Here is a 23,271-nt window from a genome sequence, read left to right as displayed (position 1 = left end):
GGTATAGTTTATTTTCTGTATATAAAAGTTGTTTTAGTTAAGGGCATGGACATTTAGTTATTTAACTGATGAGCTTTTCCCACTTATCAGAAGAATAAGATATATTTGGCAATGCTATATCTGATTTGAATGAGTACTTTCACAATTTATAGATAATTTCCCTGAGTCTGTATATTCTAAGAATGACTTCCCTTGTGAAAGTCTATGTTTATCTTAAAAAAAATCCTTCTGTCTTGCTGTAAATTTATCTGGTGACAATTAGTGTCAGTAGCTAAGATAGGACTAAGTAAGTCTAATGTCTCATTGAAGAATGACATTTATTTGTAATCTAGAGAATTTCAGTTTGACAAACATCAATGGGCATTTTACTTTGTATTGTGAAATTTTAAGCCAGATGAACCAGAGTTTTCTAGATCATTCAATGGACCACCCCATATACTTCTTACTCAAAGTAAAATTATTGTCATGATTAATAATGAGTATTGTAAAAATGCTTTAGGATTTATACGATAACAATAACTAGCAACTGTAGAGTACTTACTGTGTTCCAGAATTTATTCTCAGTGCTTTACACACAATCACATATTCAAAATGTTTAACAGTTTTCTAAGGTAGTTATTATCCTCAGATGAGGAGACTGACTCAAAAAAGATGAGGTAATTTGCCCAAGGTTGTGCAGACAATAAGTGTTGAAGCAGGATTTGAACCTGGATGGTGTGGCTTCAAGGTCAATGCTCTTAGACCAATAACAATAACACTTCCTTCTTCTTCAGACTTTGGAGAGTATACCAATCAAGGGCGAATACTTTTTATTTGCAGGTCTCTGAAGCTTTAATCACTTATTTTTAAGGAAAAGAGTAATTTGGAGAAGGGAAAGAATTGACTTATCATTGGGGATAATTCATTTTCTTGATTATGGAAAATATCACTGGGCAGAAAGAATCTTCAATAAATATATAACAGAGAAGATACATGAAAAACTGGATGTATTCTTGCCTTGGACGATATGACTCAGTTGGTTGGGCGTAATCCCACACACCAAAAAGTGGCAGGTTTGATTCCCAATTAGGGCACATGCCTGGGTTGTGGGTTTGGTCCTTGGTCAGGGCACGTGGAAGAGGCAACCAATAGATGTTTCCCTCTCACTTCAGTGATTCTTTTTCTCTCTCCTGGCCCCCCTCTCTAGAATCAATACAAGAAAAAAAAATAACTGGATATATTCATACTATTGTGGCAATTCTCTAAGGAACAAGGTGAATTAACTTAAAATATACTGAAAGGGGAGCTCATTATAGAGGTTTATAATTTGTAAGAAGTCAAATTTTGAATGTGTAAATATTTCATAAGCTTCTGATTTAAAGATTGAAATAAATTGATAATGACACAGTCGTTTTATTGCTTGATCCTTTTTTTGAACTTGGGCATTAATTTATCTTCATAGTTACTATTTCATGGCACAAAACAGAATAAATGTTGAAAATATACTCACAGAAAACTATCTGTGCAAGTGCTCCTTCCAATTTTTATAGAGAAGAAATTATTTTGCATATATTAATTACTGTTGCATTTTGATCTGTGCTCTAACATTGTCTCTCTGAGAAAATTGTTGTGTTTTGCAGTCAAAAGTTCTCAGATATAGGACTTTCAAAGCATAGGTTCTATTCACGTTTAATTTTGTTACCTCCATAAAATACAAATACATTGGCTTATAAAACAGCACAACTATTTTATGTCATGGAATATAGGTTATTGTTTATGAATGTTCTGAACTGACCTAGTAGTTCGCGGTAAAAATGCACTCTTCTTCTTTTGCCTCTGTTCAGTGGAGAGGGCAGTAGGATTGATAGAATAACATACTACATGGGGGTAGGGATCCTCTTCTTTGGGGTAGTGCAGGTAAAGTAGATGACGTCATACTGAAAATACAGAGCTTCCTACCTAGGCAGGAAGCTCGTCTGCCCAAAACAGGGACATTTATTCGTTACCAGAAGTTTCTCTCAATTGCTCTTTTTTCTTGGTATTCGGCAATTTTACAATACCGATAAAAAGCTTTGTTATTGGCTAAAAACAAATAAAACCCATTTTGTTTCTCCCACAGATTATACTTTACTTCCCGGAAATTTCTTAATAATGTCCATTTTGGGTCAAGGGAGGTATCCATTGAGGGAGGGATTTTCTATGCCAAAATATAGACCTATCAATGAGGGGGGGAAAAACACTGAATATGACCTCTACCGAAAGAAGATCCATTGCATTCAAAGAAATGTATGAATAGCAGCATGGAGATCGTGACAGTTATTTTGCTCAGCACATTTAGATACTGTAGATGTGTGTAGTACAGTGTGGGAGATGATGCATTTTACTTGGAAGAGTGACCTGCATCAGCACTGTGCAATAGAACTCTCTGTGATGAAAAAAATGTTCTGTGTCTGCCTGTCCGATATAGCAACTGCTAGCCATGTGTTTTTAAACACGTGCCTAGTGCAACTACAGAATTGAATGTTTAATTAATTTGAATTTATTATATTTAAATTGAAGTAGGCTATTGTATCAAACTTCACATATCTGGAGTTAACTGTGGAATGAACTGGAGTGAAGACTGCTTAGCTTCGGGTCCTGGATATGGTGCAGAGTAGTTAAACACACTCGGAAAGTCATTTAACCTCCCCGAGTCTCAGCATTCTTGTATTCTCATGTTCAGTGTGGGAATAATAATAGTACCAAGTTCTGAGATAATTAAATGAATCAATTAGTATAAAGCTCTTTGAACTGTGTCTGACATATAATATATTCTCAACAAACATGAGCCATTGCTCTTCTTATTAATTATTTTGTGACCTTTGTAAATTTTAATGGTGTAGAGACTGAAAAAGAGATGGAAATGAAATAGGTCTAACATAACAAACAGAAAATGCTATGAAATAGGTTAGAATTTTAAGTGGTCCCAGAGGAATGACTGAGATTTAGATAAACAGAAAGTACTTATAGGGTGACCATATCTCCTAATTTGCCTTGGGCAGTCCCAATTTATACTTTGTGTCCTGGTTTAATTATTAATATTTCCCTGTTTTGCTCTCAAAAGTGTTTCACAAGTGTTTGTAAGATACATTTTGGAGTCACCCTGGAAAAAGGTACAGAAATACAGCCCAGGCATTCCAGGTAGAGGGAAGAAGACAGAATAAGGTATAGATGCAGACATGTCCATGGAGTGGCATGGAAGCCGGATGCACGCTTGGAAATAGAAGAAAACACAATTAGATGTGGCCTAGAGAGACATAATGGAGGCGAGATGAAAGCTTGGATAAGGAAATTACATTTGGTTTTAATGCTGTTTATGATATTATTCCATATCTCCTGAGTCAACACAGATTCACTTTTAGAAAAAGAATTCTGATTTAATTGGACAAAATTGTTGGGTGGATCAAAAGGGCTTTATAGCATTTGGTGTTTTGATTAGCCTTCCATTATTCTTAGTGATTTTTGCTATACATGATCAAAAATAAAATTCTTTATTTAGATTGCCCATTAGCTATAAGTAACCAAATCAGTAATATGTTTGGTTAATATGAAAAGTCGATTGAGTATAATTATGGCTTATTTTATCTGTTTTCAAGAAGAAGGGGAAAACTTTGAATGTGTTCATTCAGTTGCAATAAAATACCATGTCAGCATACCTTCTGGCATTATTCTTTAAGCTACATATGTTGGTCTCCATTCTTGTTAGGTCAGCATACCAGATAAAGCTAGGGGGATTAATGGTTGGCAATATTACTGATTATAATTTTAGGGAAATAAAGGATGTATTGGACTATGAAATATAGAAGATTATAAAACTATTGGAACAGAGTCAATAGAGATGATGGAAAACAAAAGTAAACAATTATTTTTGATTTTTAATATTTTTTCACATTTTTAATTGTTGTCCAAGTATAGTTGTCTCCATTTCCCCCACACATACCCCTATGCCAGCCATCCCAACTGCCCACCCTCAATCCTACCCCCCATTGTTTTTGTCCATGTGTCCTTTATACATGCTCCTGAAAACCCTTCTCCCTTTATGTATTATAACAAACAAGAATGCAACTCAAGTGTAATTGTTTTACTCTTCACAAGATCGCCTCTTTATTTCTGATTGCATTCTGAATTGAGAAGCTGACCCAGTGGCCCAGAGATCTCCACAGTTGATGGTGACCTGTTCTGGATTGTCATTCTTTTCCCAGTGGTCCTTGCCCATCGTAAAGCAGACCTTTGAGTGGATCTCACGTGGGTGTCCAGCCCAAGGCACATGGGCCGCATGTGGCACAGGATGGCAATGGATGTGGCCCGACACAAAACTGTAAATTTACTTAAAACCTTGTGAGACTTTTTTGCAATTAGGTGTCACAATGTATTTAATGTGTGGCCCAAGGCAACTCTTCTTCCAGTGTGGCCCAGCGACACCAAAAGTTTGGATCACCCTGCAGGTGTTCCTGGGACAAACAAAGTAGTAGTCTGTTACAGGGATTGCAGTCACTTTTGGTACTTCTGGAGAATTCTAACAATTACTGTTACAGTGTAGCAGATATGGTGATCCATACCTGGGGAGCCAATCGTGGCTTTTTTTTTTTGGCAGGAACCAATAATTATCACTATTGGACACATGAGCTGTTTGGGTTGTTTTCAAAGTGTAGACCTGACTGTTTAAGCTAATGCCGCAAGCACCTCACATTTTGAAGTGTGTTTTTTGTTTTTCTTTAAAGAGACCAAGAGCTGGTCAAATGCAGAAGGGTTAGGCAGAGACCATATGGCACTGGCACTTGGAAAAGTGAGCAATGTTTATAAAAGACTATTGGTACCATTTATAGCAGCCCCTCTTCTCTAGCTTGTAGATTTATTAGTGAAATTGGTTTCCTGGTGCTTAAAATGAACAATAACTAATTCACATTTTTAAGTAGATGCATTTTAAATGTCATTTAATATCTAAACCTCTGAATGGAATTCAATGACTTTAGATTAAGCCTCGTTGTAAATAATACAGAGCCATGTGTAATTATGCAATCTGCTGAGGTTTTCAAAACTAGGATTTAGAGCAAAAGTGAATCGCATCCTAACAGAATTTTAATAAAACCCCAGTAGTGACTTGTAAATACCTTGAAACTAATTAGCCATTCCATCCACAATGATTGTTTCATCACTGCTTAGTTATTGCTTTTTTCGGTTCTTGATGAAAATGGCAAACCACCGTTCTAATGACATAGTTTCATCTCAAGCATAGTGACCCCTACATGCTGAAAAACAAGAAACGATTAACTCTTCCAGCTCCCCCTGAAAGGTAAGTTCTTCCAACTAGGGCTGAGGCAGCAAATGTTTATTTTAAGCATCTGCCTCATGATGATGTTGTTGCAGTTGATTGGAACAAAAAATATTTATTGGATATTGACTCTGTGCCAGGCACTGCGCTAAATATTTTATATGTCACTTAGACAGTAAAGCCTCACGACAGTCCTATGAGGTGAGATCGTCATGATCTCTCTTTTTATTATGGCGGAACGTTTAAGTGCCCAGTTAGTGGCAAAGCAGGCCTCTCGGTGGGCGATCTGGAGCTCTCAAACACCATATTACCACTGTTGACAGAAGCCATTACCTAGACCAGTTGGCAGAGAATGTGCAAATGATTGCCTTTTGTGCAGAATTCTGTCCTTTATTGCTCATTTCCATATCCGAGCTGTGGGTAGCAAGAGAGAAGTAGGGCAGGTTTTTACCAAACTCTATTATAAAAGGCGTAATTGAAACAATTGTTTTCTATAGTCACATTCTACATAATGGAGAGGCAATTGCCTAGTATAAAATCACAAAGTGATAATGTATGTGGTTGATGAAACTGGCTAAAATTGCATGGCTTGCCTTAGATATTAATTTAGCTGCCTTTGTTATTGCTTGCATGGACAATATTCATAGTCACACTCATTTGAGGCCATTATAGACACTCCAGTGATCACCGCAGTTTTTTCCATGTCCACCCTCTCATGTTGTGTTGACACTAGAGGAGAGGTCTGCAGAAGCAAGGTCATGTGGAAATTACACTGTCTGGGAGAGGAATCCAATAGCCCACAGCAGCGCTATCCACCAAGCAATGGATTACATGTGTACGTGCAGGCTAAATAATGTATGATTTAAGACAGGAATGTGGTTTGTATTCATTTTTGGATAGTGAAAGAGTTGGCATGTCAATCCCATGAGAGCCTTTATCCAGGGCTTTACCCTTGAATGGATGAAAGAGTACAAATTCTGTTGCACTGAAGATGAATAAAAACAAATTGGGGAGCCCATCAGCAAAACAGACTGCTACGTGATGCAGTCCAAGGCTACTCCAAAACCACCAGACCAACTGCTTCAGGATCCTGCCAGCAACCAGATGCCGGCAATAGAATTGTCTGAAGTTTGGCATCCAGGCTCTGTGATTCCCAGCCAAGGGGAATTGCATGCAAAAAATATTTTAAATTCTCTTTGTAAAAGAGTTATGTTTTCAATCAGAGGAAGAAGTACGTTTCAGACCTATTCTCCTTGCTAATGAAATGTGGCATCTCGACATTTTAGATGCACGGGGTGGAGGCATGGGGTGGTGATGCCATATGTACTTACGGGTAAGAACTTGAACTTGGGTTAGGCAGTGGGGCTTTTCAATGAAGTCGTTTCTAGGCGATTGGGTTAGTATCATTATTCAATGAGGGGTACTGTATTGTTCTTCAAAGAGTGTGGCTGGATCTGTTTAAAGCTCTGATTGTCAACCAGAGGCAGTTTCACCCCCTTGGGGAGCATTTGGCATAATCTGCAGACATTTTTAGTTTCTACATCATGATGAGGGAGTAGTACAACTGGCATCTAGTGATAGAAGACAGGGGTGCTGTTAAAGATTCTACAACACGCAGGACAGCCACCCGCAGCAAAGGATTATTCTGTCCAAAATGTCAGTAGTGCCGAAGATGAGAACCCTGGTTTAAAATTATCTGGCTAGCATCTAAATATTGCAGCCCTATCTTTAGACAGTGGTTCATGTAATGTAGTTTGACATTGTATAAAACATGATTTTTAATGGTTTACTCTACCCTACTGATGTGTGAACACCATTTATCGGGTGTACTGAGTGTTTTCTGTTAAAACAAACAAGAGCACAATCTGCATCCTTCTGCAGTTTACCTCCAAAACACATAGGGAGTAAAAAGTTGCACAGTGAACCTCCCTCCAAATGCACACACACACAAACCCCACATTTTACAAGAATGTAGGAGGACCCGGTTGGCTCACTTTTCAGACTTGAAAAATGAGGCATATTAACAAAGCACACTAAATGAATCAGCTGTTTAGGATGATCTACAAGCCAGTTCATTTTCCTGTTATTAAATAACAAACCATGAATCTTGACAAATGAACCCCACTAGTTCGTCATTACTTGAAAAACTCATAACATGCTTGCTTCTGACGGTCACTTCCCTTTCGAAATTAAATTTTAAGATTGACCTTATTTAAATTCTGATAGAGGGAGAGAGCTTGTTAACCTTCATTTTGACTGTGCATTGTTTATCATCATCATTCTTTCCTTCCCCCTTTATAGGGGGCTCACCGGGCTCCTACCGAGTCACCCTGGAGGGCTCACTGCACGGCAGCTCCTTGGGTTTTTATTGGCACCCCGATCATTAAGGGGTGAAGTTCTGTGGCGTGGTGGGTTCTGCACGGCTTCCGGAGTCAGACTCCCTCAGTTCAAATTGGGGCTCCAGCCTTGTGACCTTGAGAAGGTCATTTGCTCTTTCTGTGCCTCAGTTTTCTTGTTTGTAAACTGAGATGGGTATCATGTGCCTCATTAGACTGTTGGGAAGACAACATGTAAGGTGCTGAGGAAGCACACGGTAAATGTTACCTATGATTATTTAGAAACTTTGTCTTAAGAATAACATCTGCAAAAATGGATGCCAAGTTATTTTACTTAATCTCCTAAAGAGGACACTGATACTAGTTCACTGATTTAGCCACCCCAACATGTGCCTAAGAAGGCTTTAGCCCCCATCCCATAATCCCTCACGGACCCTCCCAGCAGCGCCACCATGAATAAACATCTGCGTAAAATCTGCACGCTTGCCAAGCATATACAGTTTCGAGAGACATCCTCTATCTCCCCCGTCAATCCAGTGCCATCCCAAGCCCTTCTTTTGAAAATCTGCCCTTTCTGGTGGTTTTAACCCCTGACACTGCAAATTCATAGCAACCCCTTGCCCTGTTGCAGCCCAGTGTTACAGTGTTGACCAACCCCAGACTGTAAGTCCTCACCGCTCCTAAACAGGATTTATAAAGAGTGACTCTGAGCAATATAGTAGAGTCAGTTTCATCTGAAGGAAAATATTCTTTTTACTAACATTTCTAAAGTTCTTCCTTAGTGCCTCAAACTGATTTAAAAGCTAATCAATGATAAAATTCCGGGTGCATTTAAAGACAAGGAATTGAGAAAGGAATCTGTCACATTCAACCACTTTTAATCAGGGAAGTGGCTGCTGTGAACTATTAACCCCTAAAGATTATTGATGCTTCTTTTTTTTAAGATGCTGTAGTTTTAGTTATTTGTCTTTGGCAGCCAGAGCATAGAAAATTTTCTTTTGCTTTTCACAAATTAATTCATTTCAGCCTGTGCATTTGTCAGACATTCCCAGAACATTCAGCCAATGTTTTGTTGATTAAAAGATTTTGCAAATGGGTGGAGAGGAAGGAATTTATAAGTCTCAAAATCAGAGAATGATTTACAAAGCAGACTACTACCTGGATCACTCAGTGCATCGTCGACACATAAATGAAGTATTAAGAGTTAGAAAGAGTGTCAGCACTGTGTCTTCAAACCTATGGATTAATTGGTTCAGTAACACTGGGAAAGTCTACCTCTTTCAGCAGAATTTCTAGAACTCACGAACAAGAATATGACCCAGGGAAAAAAAAACTACCTTTGTGTAGTTTTTCAAAGGGCTTTTGAAATACATCCTTTCTCCACAACAGTCTGGTGCTCCCACTCCTCTTTGTAAATTACATACCTTGTTTCCACGCTGAGTTCCTGCTACTCATTCCAGCTTTGATTTGCTCTTGACTGTTTTGTTTAATTTTTTCCCAGTGAATACATTGGGCCCTTTGCAGGGCGCATTCATTGTTTTAGGCACCATTCATTGTTTTAGGCACCATGCAATTTACTAAATGGTGTTCCAGTTATGTAAAATGCTCACAAAGACCCCCGAGGGAAAACAAAAGAATTAAGTAAACACCTATTGATCATCCTGTAGTTGGCGCTTTCTTATTTGATCAGTCAAGGGTTCAGTCTGAACTGGCCCATCTGATCTGTGATCTATAAAGCTACAGACATTTTTCTGGCTCTCTGGTGGTTTAAAAGGCTAGACAGTAGGAACAACTGCTTTAAACAAAGCCTCATTTTAAAAGAAGCCTGAGTACGGAATGGAATTCAAAGAATTTAGAGGGAGGGGAGGTGAAAGTGGTAAAAAGAAGGAAAAAAAAAGCACTGAGAAATTTAAGAGAGGGAAGCACATGGGAAGTAAAAGATACAGACCACCTGTCCTGTTGTGAGACACAAGACACCAGGATGCTACTTCAGCCAGGAGGTACTGAACACCTACTAAGTGCAGGGTTTGTAAAGAGGTAGGACTTAAGGACTATGGGGTGTCTCAGGAATGAAGCACAATTCTTAGGTCAAGAAGGAATGGTTTTTCCTGCCAGCCAAGAATCTTGATGTAGATATTAAATTCCAAAAGGCAATGAATAGATGACATTTTATTCAAATATGGGGAACAGAAAATCTTGTCCTGAGTAATTCATTTTGAAATCCCACATTAAAAATGTTGGTAACAAATTAGTACTCAAGATATGGTTGAGAAAATGTTTGTTTCAGAGAAGGTAACAGAGAAGGAGTCAGAAGCTCTGGGTTTCGCTCCTGCCGTTCCTCCCCCGTCACCTCCCCATTTCTTAAACAAAGTGCTGAATGCACCTCAGCCACTTTGTGTTTGTTTTTGACTATTTTGTCTTTTTCCTCCCACTCCTCACCACCCCCAGTTCATAAGAGGAAAGCCTGAGGGAAGGGAAGGCAATAGGAAATCTGAAGTCCTTTACATAGGAGGTGGTTCAGATGCTGGCCTAAAGAAAGAGTGGGAATTTAGAGGAAAGGATCATTGTAGAAACCTCTCGGAGATTTTGGTAGCTGACTGTATTTTGAGACCTAGGACTAGGGAACAGTTGAAGCTAACAGCAAGGTTTCTAGCATGGAGGCTGGAAGAAGGACGGCAATACAGGAGAAAATGGGGTAGTTGTGATGGGTGGCTGGTGGGGAAAGTCTGGCACCAAGAGCAGATAGAACAAGTTGCCCTTTGCAAAGTGCACGTAAGAGGCATGGTCTTAGAGTCCGTTAAAACTGTGGACTGGGGAACATCCAGAATCCTGGAAATACATGTGAAACAGACTGTTATAGCAGGAAACAAGGCTGGGTACTGCTAAAATGTGGCCTCTTGTGTGGATTAAAGGCTGTGTTTATTCATTTTTTATTGTACATCATACAGCCTAACTATTTATTAAGCACCTACTTGCTGTTTGAAGGGTACGTACCTCCCACCCCTGATAAAACAGCTAATGTGTCTTCAGGTTAAAATTCGGCCAAAAATGTCCCCCACGGGAATCTGATGAATGTGTTTATTGTGTCTTTAGGTTGCATTCTGGGTTATGGTTGAGAATATTTGGGATAGTTACATAGACCAATGTCACTGGTAATACAAATATGAATGAAAAATGTTATCATTATTTATTATTAATATTACATTCTTGTTATTGTTAACATTTATTGTGTATTTACTAATTTCCAGGAGCCATTTTGATTGTGTCGGCTCATTGAGTTTTGGTAAAAACCCTATGACGCAGGAGAGTACTATTTTTATCTTCCTCACATTAATGAGAATGTTGAGTCTCGGGGAGGTTAAGGCACCATCCAAAGGTCACACAGCCAATAAGAGACTCCAGGGACTCCAACCCAGTCAGTGTAATTTTAGAACTTTTGAAGATATGCCTGTATGAAAAAGGAATAAAGTATAATAAGTAATGGATCTACTACTTTTGCCATGTATAACTAGGAAGACTCTCAGATTGCACATGTTCCAGGTTACTGGAGGTCATTTTATCATTTCTATTTGGTCATAAAATAGTGTGACAGGTTAGAGAAGTAATGCTCTACTGGGGGAGATTTTACTCCCCAGGGACTTGAGCAGTGTGTGCAGACATTTGTGGTTGTCGTGACTGGGAGATGGGTGCGACTAGACTCTGGTGGTAAAAGCCAATGATGCTGCTGCCACCCTGTAGTGAATAGGACAGCCCCCACAACAAAGAATTATCCTAGCCACTTTGTCGATTGTGCCTAGGTTGAGGCCCTGGATTAGGGTAAAATTAAGCGAATCTTGACTGTGCAGTGAGAGAGTGGTGGCTGAGTCTTACTAACAACGTATTTTTCACCATGAAGAAGCACATTTGGGAAAGAGTGAAGAGATAATTCATTCATTTGTTTATGAATAGAATTGCTATTTACAGAGTGATTTCTTTTTTAAACTTGATTTGAGAGAGAAAAAGAGAGAGAGACAGAGACGTTGATTTGTTGTCCTATGTATGCACTCACTGGTTGATTCTTATAAGAGTGTTTGCCCTGGCCAGGTTATATCAGGGATTGTGCTGGAGAGTAATGCTGAGGAAACAATATAAAGAAGTTGCTTTGGAGAACAGGAGGAAACAAGAAGTAGAAGTGAACCAAAGATGATTGGCTATTAAAGGGGTGCTAGGCAGAGCTTTGATGTCAAGAGGGAACTTTGTTTTTTTGATAGAGAGGAAGATGATATGCTACTTTATGGGTCTAAGCAAAATCACAGTGGACACAGTCAGAGGCCATAGGCTACTGTCAGGAGAACCCGGGAACTTGTCTTTGTCCCATTTATGGCAAATTTTGCTGTTCCAAATACAGGGCCAGAGAGGGGAGAAAGCATTAGATATGTTCTCAGAAGTGCACAGAATAGTGATGTATAGAAGTGTGTGCATGTGTGGATTGGAGAGGCCGAGACATTTGCATTGCTTTCGAGGTGCTCTGCTGGCCTGGGACTAGGTGCTGGCTTTGTTTTTCCAGTAACAGCCTTTTCTGTTTCCAGCAGTCCTATGCACCAGCTCCCCACCCCATGGCTCCTCCCAGCCCCAGCACAAACAGCAGCAGCAACAACAGCAGCAACAACAGCAGCGGGGAACAGTTGAGTAAAACCAACCTGTACATTCGAGGCCTTCCACCAGGCACCACTGACCAGGACCTAATCAAGCTGTGCCAACCGTAAGTGCCCTTCTGCTCTCTGCGCCGTTTCTCACCCACAAGCTCACCCACCTGGGCTCAGACCACACAGCGCTTGGTTCTTGCTCCCAATACACTCATTCATTGGGGTCTCAGTGAGGAAGACTCTGTTGTGTGAATGGGATTCAAATTTGAGTTCTAAGTCCAGCTTACTTTAGGTAATAAAATGTGTTTACTTCATGGTGGGGAAGTGGAGGTTCTTGAGCAGGTATACATGGGCATTCTGGCTGAGATGCAGGTATTAACCAGAAAGATGATGGGCAAACATCGTGTTGAGGCCTCACACCTTATGGCTGATGGAATCACTGATGAATCTCATAAGAAAAGCTACTTTTCTCCCCTGAAATATTAGTGCGAGAAATCACGAAAACTCAGAAAATGTGGCAGATTTCAGGATGGTTATCTCCTGTGTTGCAAAGATTTCCCGGCAAGTTCTTGGTAAATATAAGTTTGTTGGGAACCAGGTAATTGGAGAATTCTAAGGCAAATTCTCTAGTTGCCTTGAAAATATCTACTTCCAAGTTCAGTAAAGCCATTTTCCATCGAGGCCAAGAACTGCTAAGTAGCTTCATATTTTCTAGGGAATATGGGAGTGATTAAATGCCCTTCCAAAGTAGTTTCATTTTTCTCTTATCTACCAACACATATTATTAACTCTCTCATTTCTGTGAACATAAATTAAACGTATTTAAAAAGGTGAAAGATTTATATGATCTGAAGAAAAACCGGGGTATAAATTAAACACATTTAAGTTTACCCTCCAAATATAATTAATAATGTATAATAAATTAAGGATCATAGATTTGTATTTTTGGATTGTTGCCTGATGATTTTCAAATATCAGCCCAGCTATTTGTTATTCGATTGTGCCTTAGCTGGGTATTTTTAAATTAGGGGAAAATATTACTCAAGTTTTCTTTTTCTCTTTTGCAATGCTTTTACAAGAAGGTTGAGAGGATATTTATTTTGTAAATTTTCCAACCTCTAAAATATTGGAAGAGGAAAACAAAGCAGACAGTATTTATTTGCCTTTGTTCTGGTTTTTAAGATCGGGAACAAACATCAAAACAACAGGAAGTGGCAGATAAACCAAAACACAAATACGTAACTATATAACCAGTTGACTAGGCAGTAAGTGGATTAGGGTGGGGACACTTTGGAAAAAAATTATTTAGAAGCAGTTTTGAAAACAAAATAAAGGACAAAAAGGTGCCATGGCTAAGATGCGAATATGTTAGGTTTTGGTCTATAAAATGTTGAGGTTGAGAATTACAAGGTAAATCACTCACTTTTTTTTGTTGTTGTGGTTCTTGCTGTTAGAAAAATCGAAACCATTTTTAAAAATAAGGTCTTGGAAAATGGGAAAGATTGCAGACTTTTATGTTAGAAGCTTCAAACGAAGTATCTCCTATAATGAAATCTGATGTGAAAAAGAAGGGTAGCTATTAACTTTGTTTTGTATGTGAATCTCATTCATAAAAAAATGCTAGATGGTACAGAAAGATTGTTTCCCATTGCTCTGTACTAGTCAGAGCACTCGTTGCAACACAGATTTCTGGGGCCCAAGACATTATGATTCACTCAGCCTTGGGAGGAAACCAAGCATACCCATTTCTCACAGGCTCCATGGGGTTGTTGATATTGGTGGATTTGGTGCATGTCTCTCTACAATAATATGAAAATCACTGACTATTTCTTATGCATAAAATTTCACTTTAATATGTGAAGGTTGTTGAGTTTGACTTCTGTGTATTATAACCTATACAGCTACCATATGATCTTAAGGCAGATTACTGAACCTCAGTACCCTCTTATAAGAGGTTATCTGTAGCCCTGGCTGGTGTAGCTCAGTGGATTGAGCATGGGCCTGTGAGCCAAAGGTTGCTGGTTTGATTCCCAGTCAGGGCACATGCCTAGGTTGTGGGCCAAATCCCCAATGGGGGCTGTATGAGAAGCAGCTGCACATTGATGTTTCTCTCCTTTTCTTTCTCCTTCTCTTCCCCTGTCTCTGAAAAATAAATAAATAAAATCTTAAAAAAATAAGAGGTTACCTGTAGTATCAGCGGTGCCTCTGATTAGTGCACTAGAGCCAACTGTTAAATATTCTGGAATTCTATGAATAATTTGTTACAAACTCAGTATCTTGAAGTTGGCCATGGTGGGAGTATTTATGTCACAGGAATAAGGGAGCCCTACAAATCAGAGCTTTAAAAATTTTTTTTCTCTTTCTTTTTCTTAGAGAGAGCAAGTTGATAAACATAACACTGATAGAGCATTATACTATAAAATTCTGTATCAATGTCTATTTCTGCAAAAAAATGTTGCCAGAAATATATAAATGAAAATTATTACCTAAAAGCCTGTATTGGCATTTTAATTTAGGAAAGAGATTTAATGATGTAGAAATACTATTTTGGAGAAATGAAGTTTTGTTAATGTTTCTTACGTGTGTTGTAGAAATTGAAAGAACACTAAGTGCACAGAGGGTAATGGTTACCTGTTCATATTAATTTTTGGTAGCTAATAAAATGTGGCCCGTGCTATTGTTATTATAAAAATATTTGTTGGTTCTCCAGCTACTGATGTGGTCTAGACCTGGGGTTTATTGCTTAGACTTGTTTCCCTATAGAATCTTACAGAACTAACATGATCAGGCAATGGGAATGTAGTAGAAATAGTTGTGTACCAAGATCTTGGTTTCATTCCTGGCTGTGCCATCAGCTAGGTAGTGGTCATAGACAAACAATCTGTCCCTTCTTAACTTTGGTTTCTACCATGTGTAAAATAGTCTATGGGAACTTGATAATCTTTTAAACTTCTTTTATCCTAAAATTCTGATATTTTACTGAGGACCTCATTAGTCAGTAATAACACCTGGTCTGGGCCACCTTTTATATCTTTCAGCAGGTCCCTAGTGAAGAGTTGTCGGGGCTACGACCTACACAGATACAGCTGCATGAATATGACTTGATGGCTAGGGATGCCTGTGGCACGAGACCAGTGCAGGTCACGTGTAAACTCCTGTTTTGTCTCAGGTAGTGTTGGTCTCTCACATTGCTCATCACTACTTTACATTAGCAGTCTTCCGAAGATGCAGATCATTCTGCATTTCCATCACTGATCCAACACTTTAGTTTCATCTACAAAACGGATATTTGTTGGTTTAAATGAACTTGCTCTCAGGATCAATTTTCCATGTTTATTTCTATGAAATTATAAGTATTTTAGAGTTAATATTATCTTTATAATATAGAAAATGCAATACTTGCTTATAACCGCAGTAATAAAATGATAGAAAATAGAGATACACAAAAAGGGCATATAGATATATCAAATTATCTGGAATTTAAATGCAATATCCATATTAATGCCAATGAATGGCAAGAGAATGATATTAAAGGAAAGCAATTGCATTATTTCACAATGAATAACCTGCGAGCAAATTGCTAGGTGTTCTATTCACATTCATCACCAAAGCCCCTACGTTTGAATTGCAAATAAAGTAAAAGAAATGAAGACAAGACTGCAAAAATAATAGACACGACGAATGACTGCACTCCATGGAAAATCTCTAGATATACCTATGTTTTGAATGAATACATTACATTGTGTGTCTTGTAGGAAATATCTTGTAATGTCTTCATCTTGAGAATTCTCAAGGACCTTTATTGTGTTTTCAACTAAGAAATATTTGCAGAGCACTTCTGTTGCATGCCAGATACTGGCCTCGTTTTAGCAGAGCTTATACTTCCCTAGACAAAAGAGCATCAATTAAATAATCATATGATTTGATATAAAATTGAAACTATACATGCAATAAGTGAGCATGGAACTAAGAGTCCTTGTAACATGAGATTATACCTGGATAGGGTCATGAGCAAAGGTATCTTTGAGGAAGTGACAGTTGAGCTAAGATCAGAAGGAGGAATTGGTTTGACTAAGTAAAGAAGGAAGGGAAGGACCTTCCAGGCAGAAGGAACTTCATGTGTGTAGATCCAGTGGCTGGCGGGAGCGTAGCAAAGATGAAAGGGTTGTAAGTAAAGCCAATGCGGTTATAGCAGAGAGACACTGTTGGAGTATGGGGCGATATAAGCTGGAAACATGGAGAGGAATAAGGTGATGATCTCTCTGTGTATCACGTGAGGAGCTTTTTTAAATTCTAAGAGCAGTGGAGGAAATCACTGAATTGTTACAAACAGGAAGGTAACATAGAATTTGTTTCAAAAAGATAGCTCCAGTGGCAGAATGGAAAGCGAGGATCCCGTGAGTGAAATCAAGGAACAGTCGGAGTAAGGAAGAGCTGAAAAGTGATCTAGAAGAAGAAGAATTTATGGTCAGGGAATCAAGCATGAGAATTAATAATTATGGTGGTGGAAAAATGAAGTGTGGTGACAGATGTCTTCTTTCATAGGCATTTATTTTTGTATTAAGGAGCAATGAATTGAGAGGCAATTAGCCAAATGAACTCCCAAAGAAACAGTGAAGTAGCACAAAACAGGGCCCAAATCACTGATTTTAGTCTCTTTTTCTTACCCAGTCACAAGTGTGTCATCAATATACTATTAAACATTCAACGTCTGCCATATTAAAAGCACTAAAGGCAAATGCAGTGGACCCCTGAGCAACATGGGGATTAAGGACACTATCCCCTATGTAGTCCAATATCCGCATATAACTTGGACTCCCCCCAAACATAACTACTAATAGCCAACTGTTGACCAGAAGCCTTACCAATCACATAAACAGTTGATTAACACATATTTTGTGTGTTATATGCATTATACACTTTATTCTTACCATTAAGTAAGCTAGAGAGTAGAAAATGTTACTAAGAAAATCATAAAGACAGAGAAATACTTTTATAGTACTCTACTGTATCTATCAATATTATAAGCTTGTCATCTGTTTACAAGATAAATTATGTCTATGTCAATATTGTCATATATGATAACAAGACACTGTAGATATTACATGTGTAACTAACACTAGACATCAAAAATGAAAAGATAATGTGGAAAAGAAATTCATATTTATTTACAGGTGTAACAATTCATGCATTGATAACCAAGGGACAACAGTATGGTTACTTTGTGGTAGTCTAGTGTAATCAATATGATTGCTTCAGCGGTAGTAAGAAAATCTCAAAAAATTTTCCAATATATTCCTTGAAAAATATTCCATGTATACGTGGTCCTGTGTAGTTTAAACTTAAGATGTTCTAGGGTCAACTGTGTAATGAAAACTAAAACTCCAGTTGTTTATACAATTATGTTCCCGTGATGGGTTATCAGTTGGAAATTATGGATGCGATAGTTGGAATATATTTATAGATATTTATAGATATACCTTTTATGCTTATTTCAAGAAGAGGAGATGTAAGTGGGGGGAAGATTGATTTTCCTTAATAAAGAGAGAGCACTGGAACTTTTCTGGACCCAATAAAATTTTCATGGTATAATTATTTTTCACATATTAAGCCATATTTCCTCCCTCAGAGAAAGTGGAAACCTATTATATGATTGTAAACATGCCCTTGAAAGACATTGAAATTGCTCTTAAAAACTAAAACCACACATTTAACATAATGGATTGAATTTTAAGTGGAAAGAAAAGGCATTAATGTGTTTATATTTTCCAGGTGAACAATACCTTTTATCTAATCATTCTCATGACTTACACGTTTTAACAAACGCGATGCTTTCAGAAAGCCCTAGCTGGACATTGCCCCCACTTACACATAATTAACTCATCTGGATCCAACAGCAACCTGACGCAGGCACAGAGTGAAGTGTTCTCCTGTAACAAAGCGAACATGATGCCACTCAGGCCACTGAAAGCAGCATGAAAGCGAAGGAGCGACACTCTTGGATAGGTGCACACACATTTCTAATCATCACCAGGAAACCAGGAAGTCCGCTGCCAGTCTTTCATCTTTCCCTGCAAATGTTCTCCTTGCTCAAGCTCTGACACCCTAGCACTGCTCCTTTCACAGAGAAGCTCTAAACATCACTTTAACATTTAACAAGAGAGGAGAAATGCCCACAGTGAAACAGGAGAACAAAGCAGGGGTGTTTGTGTTCAAGAGCTGAGGGTCTGCCCAAGCAAATCTCCCAGACTTTTACCCACCCCTTTTGGACGCCTCGTTAAGGTGAGCCGCTGAAGGCTGAATAGCTGAAGAGCTGATTCAAGTGCCATCCGGCCCCTGAGTGCAGAATCCATTATACGTGGTGTCAGACACTTTTGACAAATGCACCAACACAATCAAACCTTTTATCAATTTAAAAGTAACCTTGTCACAGTAATCTGTCAAACTGTTCAGATACAACTAAAGAAAACAAGTCATCATGCACTCCCAAGTAACTGAGTAAATAAGAAAAATATGACTGGAAATTTTTTGAGCTCTTTCTTACTGTGTCATTGAAGATTTAAAAGTTCCCTCTAATAAGACCTGGGGAAATTTATTGGGAGCTTTCTTCTGCAAGTCGGACTCACATTACGCAGCTGCTTTTGAGGTGCCATAAATCTGTGTGGTGGCAGGTGTGAGTAGAAAGTGAATTTGAGGATCTTTGAACCCTGCCTTTGTGTAATTTAAATGAGAGAGTGCCTTTAAATCCCAAGCTAGATGTCTGAATTTATAGAGTCGGCATAGAGCTGACACTTGGATACATATATGAGTTCATACTTAGGTACAATTATATTTGCCCAGTATGTATTATAAACCAGACATAGTTTGTAATTAATAAATACCTAATAATAAATACCTAATAATAATAAATACCTAATAATAAATTTTAGTTTATATGTATTATTAACAACATTTATTGTGTAAGTATTACATACCATGCACTCTGCTAGAATTTTACATGACCTTATTTAATGCTCAAAACAACCCTATGAGGTGGGCTCAATAATTCCTGAGTAACAGTTGAGTAAATTGAGGCTCAAAGGGTTAAGGGCCTTGTCCAAGTTTACACAGCCACCATGATTCCAAACCGAGCTCTTACTTCAAAGCCCTTATTCATTTCCATTAAAACATTCGTTTTAATGGGAATGAGGGTAGCGTAAGTCACGAGTTCTCAAATCCATGGCTGCTCCTGAGAATCCCTTGAGGAGCTTTAAAAAATACCGATGCCTGAATTTCACTCCCAAGGAGTCCGATTTAACCAGTATCGGGTCAGCTTAGACACTGAAAATATTGCGGTCTTGCTTAGGTTATTCTAGTATGGTACGAAGTTTGAAAGCCCCTTGAGTAAATGCTGCCCACATTAATCGGAAAACATAATTTTATCCTTTGTCTTAACTTCCTAATTCGGGCTTTCTTAGAATCTAGAAATTTCAAAGGAGTCACTAATTTGATTGTAATTAACCATAAGACTTAAAATAACATTCGTTAAGATACTTTTAGAATGAATTGGACTTTCTGATGACAAAAGTGGATATTTAGATTTATACGTGAAAAATCAAGGACTGACGTTTTGATCAGGACCTAGAATAGGTCTCCAAAATTGCCTTAAGAATGTGCTTAGAAGGATCTCATTTTCCTTCCTCATGTGATTTTCATAAGCCAAACATTTCTTCAGCATTTCATTTTTTTAATAATGTTTGCATTTATTTGATGATTAAACTAGAAACCCTTGCTATTTTGACTCATGTTAGCCAACTTCTCTCTTTCTCTCTCTCTCCCTCTCTCTCTGTATTTCTTTTTTTCTTACAAACTGTAGTCTATTGAATATAAATCTAGTGACTCTTATAAAAATTAGCAGCATTTGGGGTCATCTTAGAAATTATTATCCCAAAGATTCATTGACCATTCATTCATTCATGATTGTTTTCACTACTTTGGGTGAAGAAGATTCTGCCGAATGTCCATGGTTTTTGAAAATCTATTTAATTGCTGATAGCTGATAAAACTCTTTCCTATTTTTCCTAGAAATGGATGCAAGAAGTAAAGATGAAATCCCTGAGAGTACCAGGTGCCTTAAGTAACTGTGTTGGTAGTAGAACACACAAAGAAAGGGGCGTGGGGAGGGCATGATCAGCAGCCTCTGGATGTGCCAAGTAAAGTCCTGGCGATCTGGGAGACGTTGAATGTCAGGCAGATTTGCTGTGTACCCGCAATTCTGAGGGATTTGGGGTTCAAAGGCAGGTCTCTGGCAAGTTCACATGGTGTCTTGGTTTTCAGGGTGCTTAGTGATCTTCTAATGACCAAATCTAGCTCCTTTGTTAGTCCTTATTTGGTTCGATCTCTCTGTTACTTGACCCTGTGGACCTCTCCTTCATTCTCTAAACTTTCTTCCTCCTTGGCTGTCCTGTCCCTCTTTTTTGGGTCTCCCTCTTGGCTTTTGTAGATTCTTTCTTCCAACTTTGATTTTCCTCCATTTGCCTCTGGAATATTTTGGTGTTTTCCAGAGCGCTGACCTCCTCTCTTCTCACTCCACACACTCTCTGTTCTTCTCTACTTAAATAATTCCAACTATCCTGATGATTATTAAATCCGTATCTCTACCCCATGCAGACATGTTCCTTCTACTCCTAGATGCATCTCTCATTATTCCCTGGGCAATTCCAAACTGGAGTCTTAAGAATGATCAAACTTGCCCTGGCTGGCGTAGCTCAGTGGATTGAGCGTGGGCTGCGAACCAAAGTGTCGCAGGTTCGATTCCCAGCCAGGGTACATGCCTGGGTTGCAGGCCATAACCCCCAGCAACCGCACATTGATGTTTCTCTCTCTCTTTCTCTCCCTCTCCCTTCCCTCTCTAAAAATAAATAAAATCTTTAAAAAAAAGAATTATCAAACTCAATGTCCTGAAAAGATTATTCTTGGAATTGTTCCTTTTTCAATGTTATTTTTTTTTAATGTGAATGACACCATTATCCATCCATTCATGACACACACACACACACCCCAACCTGGAGTCATGCTTTTCCCCAACTTAGAAACAGTTTCCAAGGTACACAGATTTCAATTACTTGGTGTTTATAATATCCAACATCTCTTCTGTTTCACAGCTGTCATATTTTATTTGCTTATTTATTTAAAAATATTTATTGAATGTCATCTATTTGCCAAGCACTGCAGATAGCTTAAGGACTGGTAAGTCACTGCATAGAATTTGCATTTTAATGATGAGACACAATAGATGAAGGAATGAAAAATTTAAAATGATAAATAAGAATATGCCATTAAAAGGTTTAAATGCCATAAAAAGGAGGTTGTTTGTAATGATTGGGAAGTGACCTTGAGATGACAAAAAAAAAGTTATGCCAAGGCTAAACTGGCGAAGTTTTGTTAGCAGAGTATGAAAAATGTTTTTTTCCTAATGAATTTCTTTTTAAAAAAGTTATTCTTGCTATTATATAAAGAGTGCATTTTAGTGGTGTATGAGAGGCCAGCAAATGAGCAAAGAGGCTGTTGAGGAATCCAGGGAGGAGGCGGGGGTGGCTTGCAGTGGGGTCAGATGGTAGAGGAGGTTAGTTGTGATGGATTCAGGATATGTTCTGGAGGCCGTTTTGATGGACATTACTGATGAATTGAACATGGCAGTAAGGTTAAGTGAAAGAGAAATTGGGGATAATGGTAAGAGTTTGGATTTAGTATGTACAGAATATAGAGTCATTGAATAAAGTAAGGAGGATTGTGGAAGAATCAATTTTGGGTAAAGATAAATCAGGAGTTCTTCTCAGTCCTTTTCTATTTTAGATTCTCTTCAACATCTAAAATGAGATGCAAGTTGACAGTTTGGTATGTGGCTGGTTTCCAAAGCAGAGTTTACATGAAAATATTGATATAGAGAATGGGCATGATTAAGCATTAGAAATGGCATTTAATTATGTTGTACTAATACAGTAATATAATGCTTCATATGTGCTAAACATTATTCTAAGTATTTTACATGTAAGTACTTCATAAAATATGTGTTAACTCATTTATACCTCATGAGAACCTCCCATTTTAAAGATGAAAAATTAATGACACAAAAAAGTGAAGTACTTTCCCAAGGTTACAAAACTAGTACTTATCAAGTCCAGTGTTTAAATTAAGACCTTTGGTTTAATAGTTTCCTCTCTTAATTATGATGCATACATAGAGTATATATGAGCAAGAAAAGAAAAATGGTCACACTACTCAATATTCTGAGGTTCTGAGATGGGGAGAAGCCAAGAAAAAAATGTTTCTAAAGGAATAACCAATGAGATAGAGGAAATCCCAAAAAAGCAGAAGAGTGTGATGTTACAGAAGCTGGAAGGAGGAAGTATTTCAAGAAGTCAGAATAATCAAGTGTGTTGAATACTGTTGAGAAGCTAGGAAATGTACCAACAGAGAAGGTACACTTGGATGTGACAACATCAAGGTCATGGGCAAACTTGACCAGGGCAGTCTTTGACAGGTAAAAGCTGAACAACTCAGCCTCAATTCAGGCTCATTACCTGACAGTCCTTCCACATGGAAATGTCTGTTTCTCCTTTGTGCTCAAACTGTGTCTAAATAGTTGTGTTTTCTAAAACTTTTCCTACTGATTTTCTGTTTTATTCATTTGCTCTCTCTTTCTGTCTCTCTCTCCTCTCTTCCCCCGTCCTATCTTTCTGTCTCTGTCATCTATCTTTTGTTTTATCTTTATCATTTCTGTCTATCTCTATTTCTCTCTCTGTCACTATCTCTTTAATCCTCCTTCTCTTCTCCCTCTCACCTTTCTTAACTGTAACCTTTTGAGGACAGTAGATTTTTCTTATTCCTTTTTGTACATCAATGCCTAGCACAATTCTAGGTGCTTAAGTGGTAACAGATACATATTTAATGACTGAATAAAGCCTGCATTCATCAGTACCATAGAAATGATTTTATTGGACTTCTATCACAAACCTTGTTCCAGGGTAGACCCTTGAGT

General features: G+C 38.2%; 1 protein-coding gene across 9 annotated transcripts in view; it reads left to right on the top strand.

Annotated features, from left to right (window-relative positions):
• The window catches only part of RBMS3 (RNA binding motif single stranded interacting protein 3), a 622,722-nt gene that overhangs the window by 135,339 nt on the left and 464,112 nt on the right, over window positions 1–23,271 (top strand). For 6 of the 9 annotated variants that reach the window (XM_045856807.1, XM_045856814.1, XM_045856812.1 and 3 more), the window contains one exon: window positions 12,195–12,367. In XM_045856807.1, coding sequence (XP_045712763.1) covers window positions 12,195–12,367 — 173 coding nt within the window. The remainder of the gene's footprint in view (window positions 1–12,194; window positions 12,368–23,271) is intronic. The other 3 variants (XM_045856809.1, XM_045856815.1, XM_045856810.1) reach the window with 1 other exon arrangement.

This window comes from Phyllostomus hastatus, unplaced genomic scaffold (genome assembly GCF_019186645.2).
Source record: "Phyllostomus hastatus isolate PE091 unplaced genomic scaffold, TTU_PhHast_1.1 phas_scaffold_129, whole genome shotgun sequence".
Lineage (NCBI taxonomy): Eukaryota > Metazoa > Chordata > Mammalia > Chiroptera > Phyllostomidae > Phyllostomus > Phyllostomus hastatus.
The sequence above is the reverse complement of the archived record's forward strand: the minus strand, read 5'-3'. Positions and strand labels throughout refer to the sequence as shown.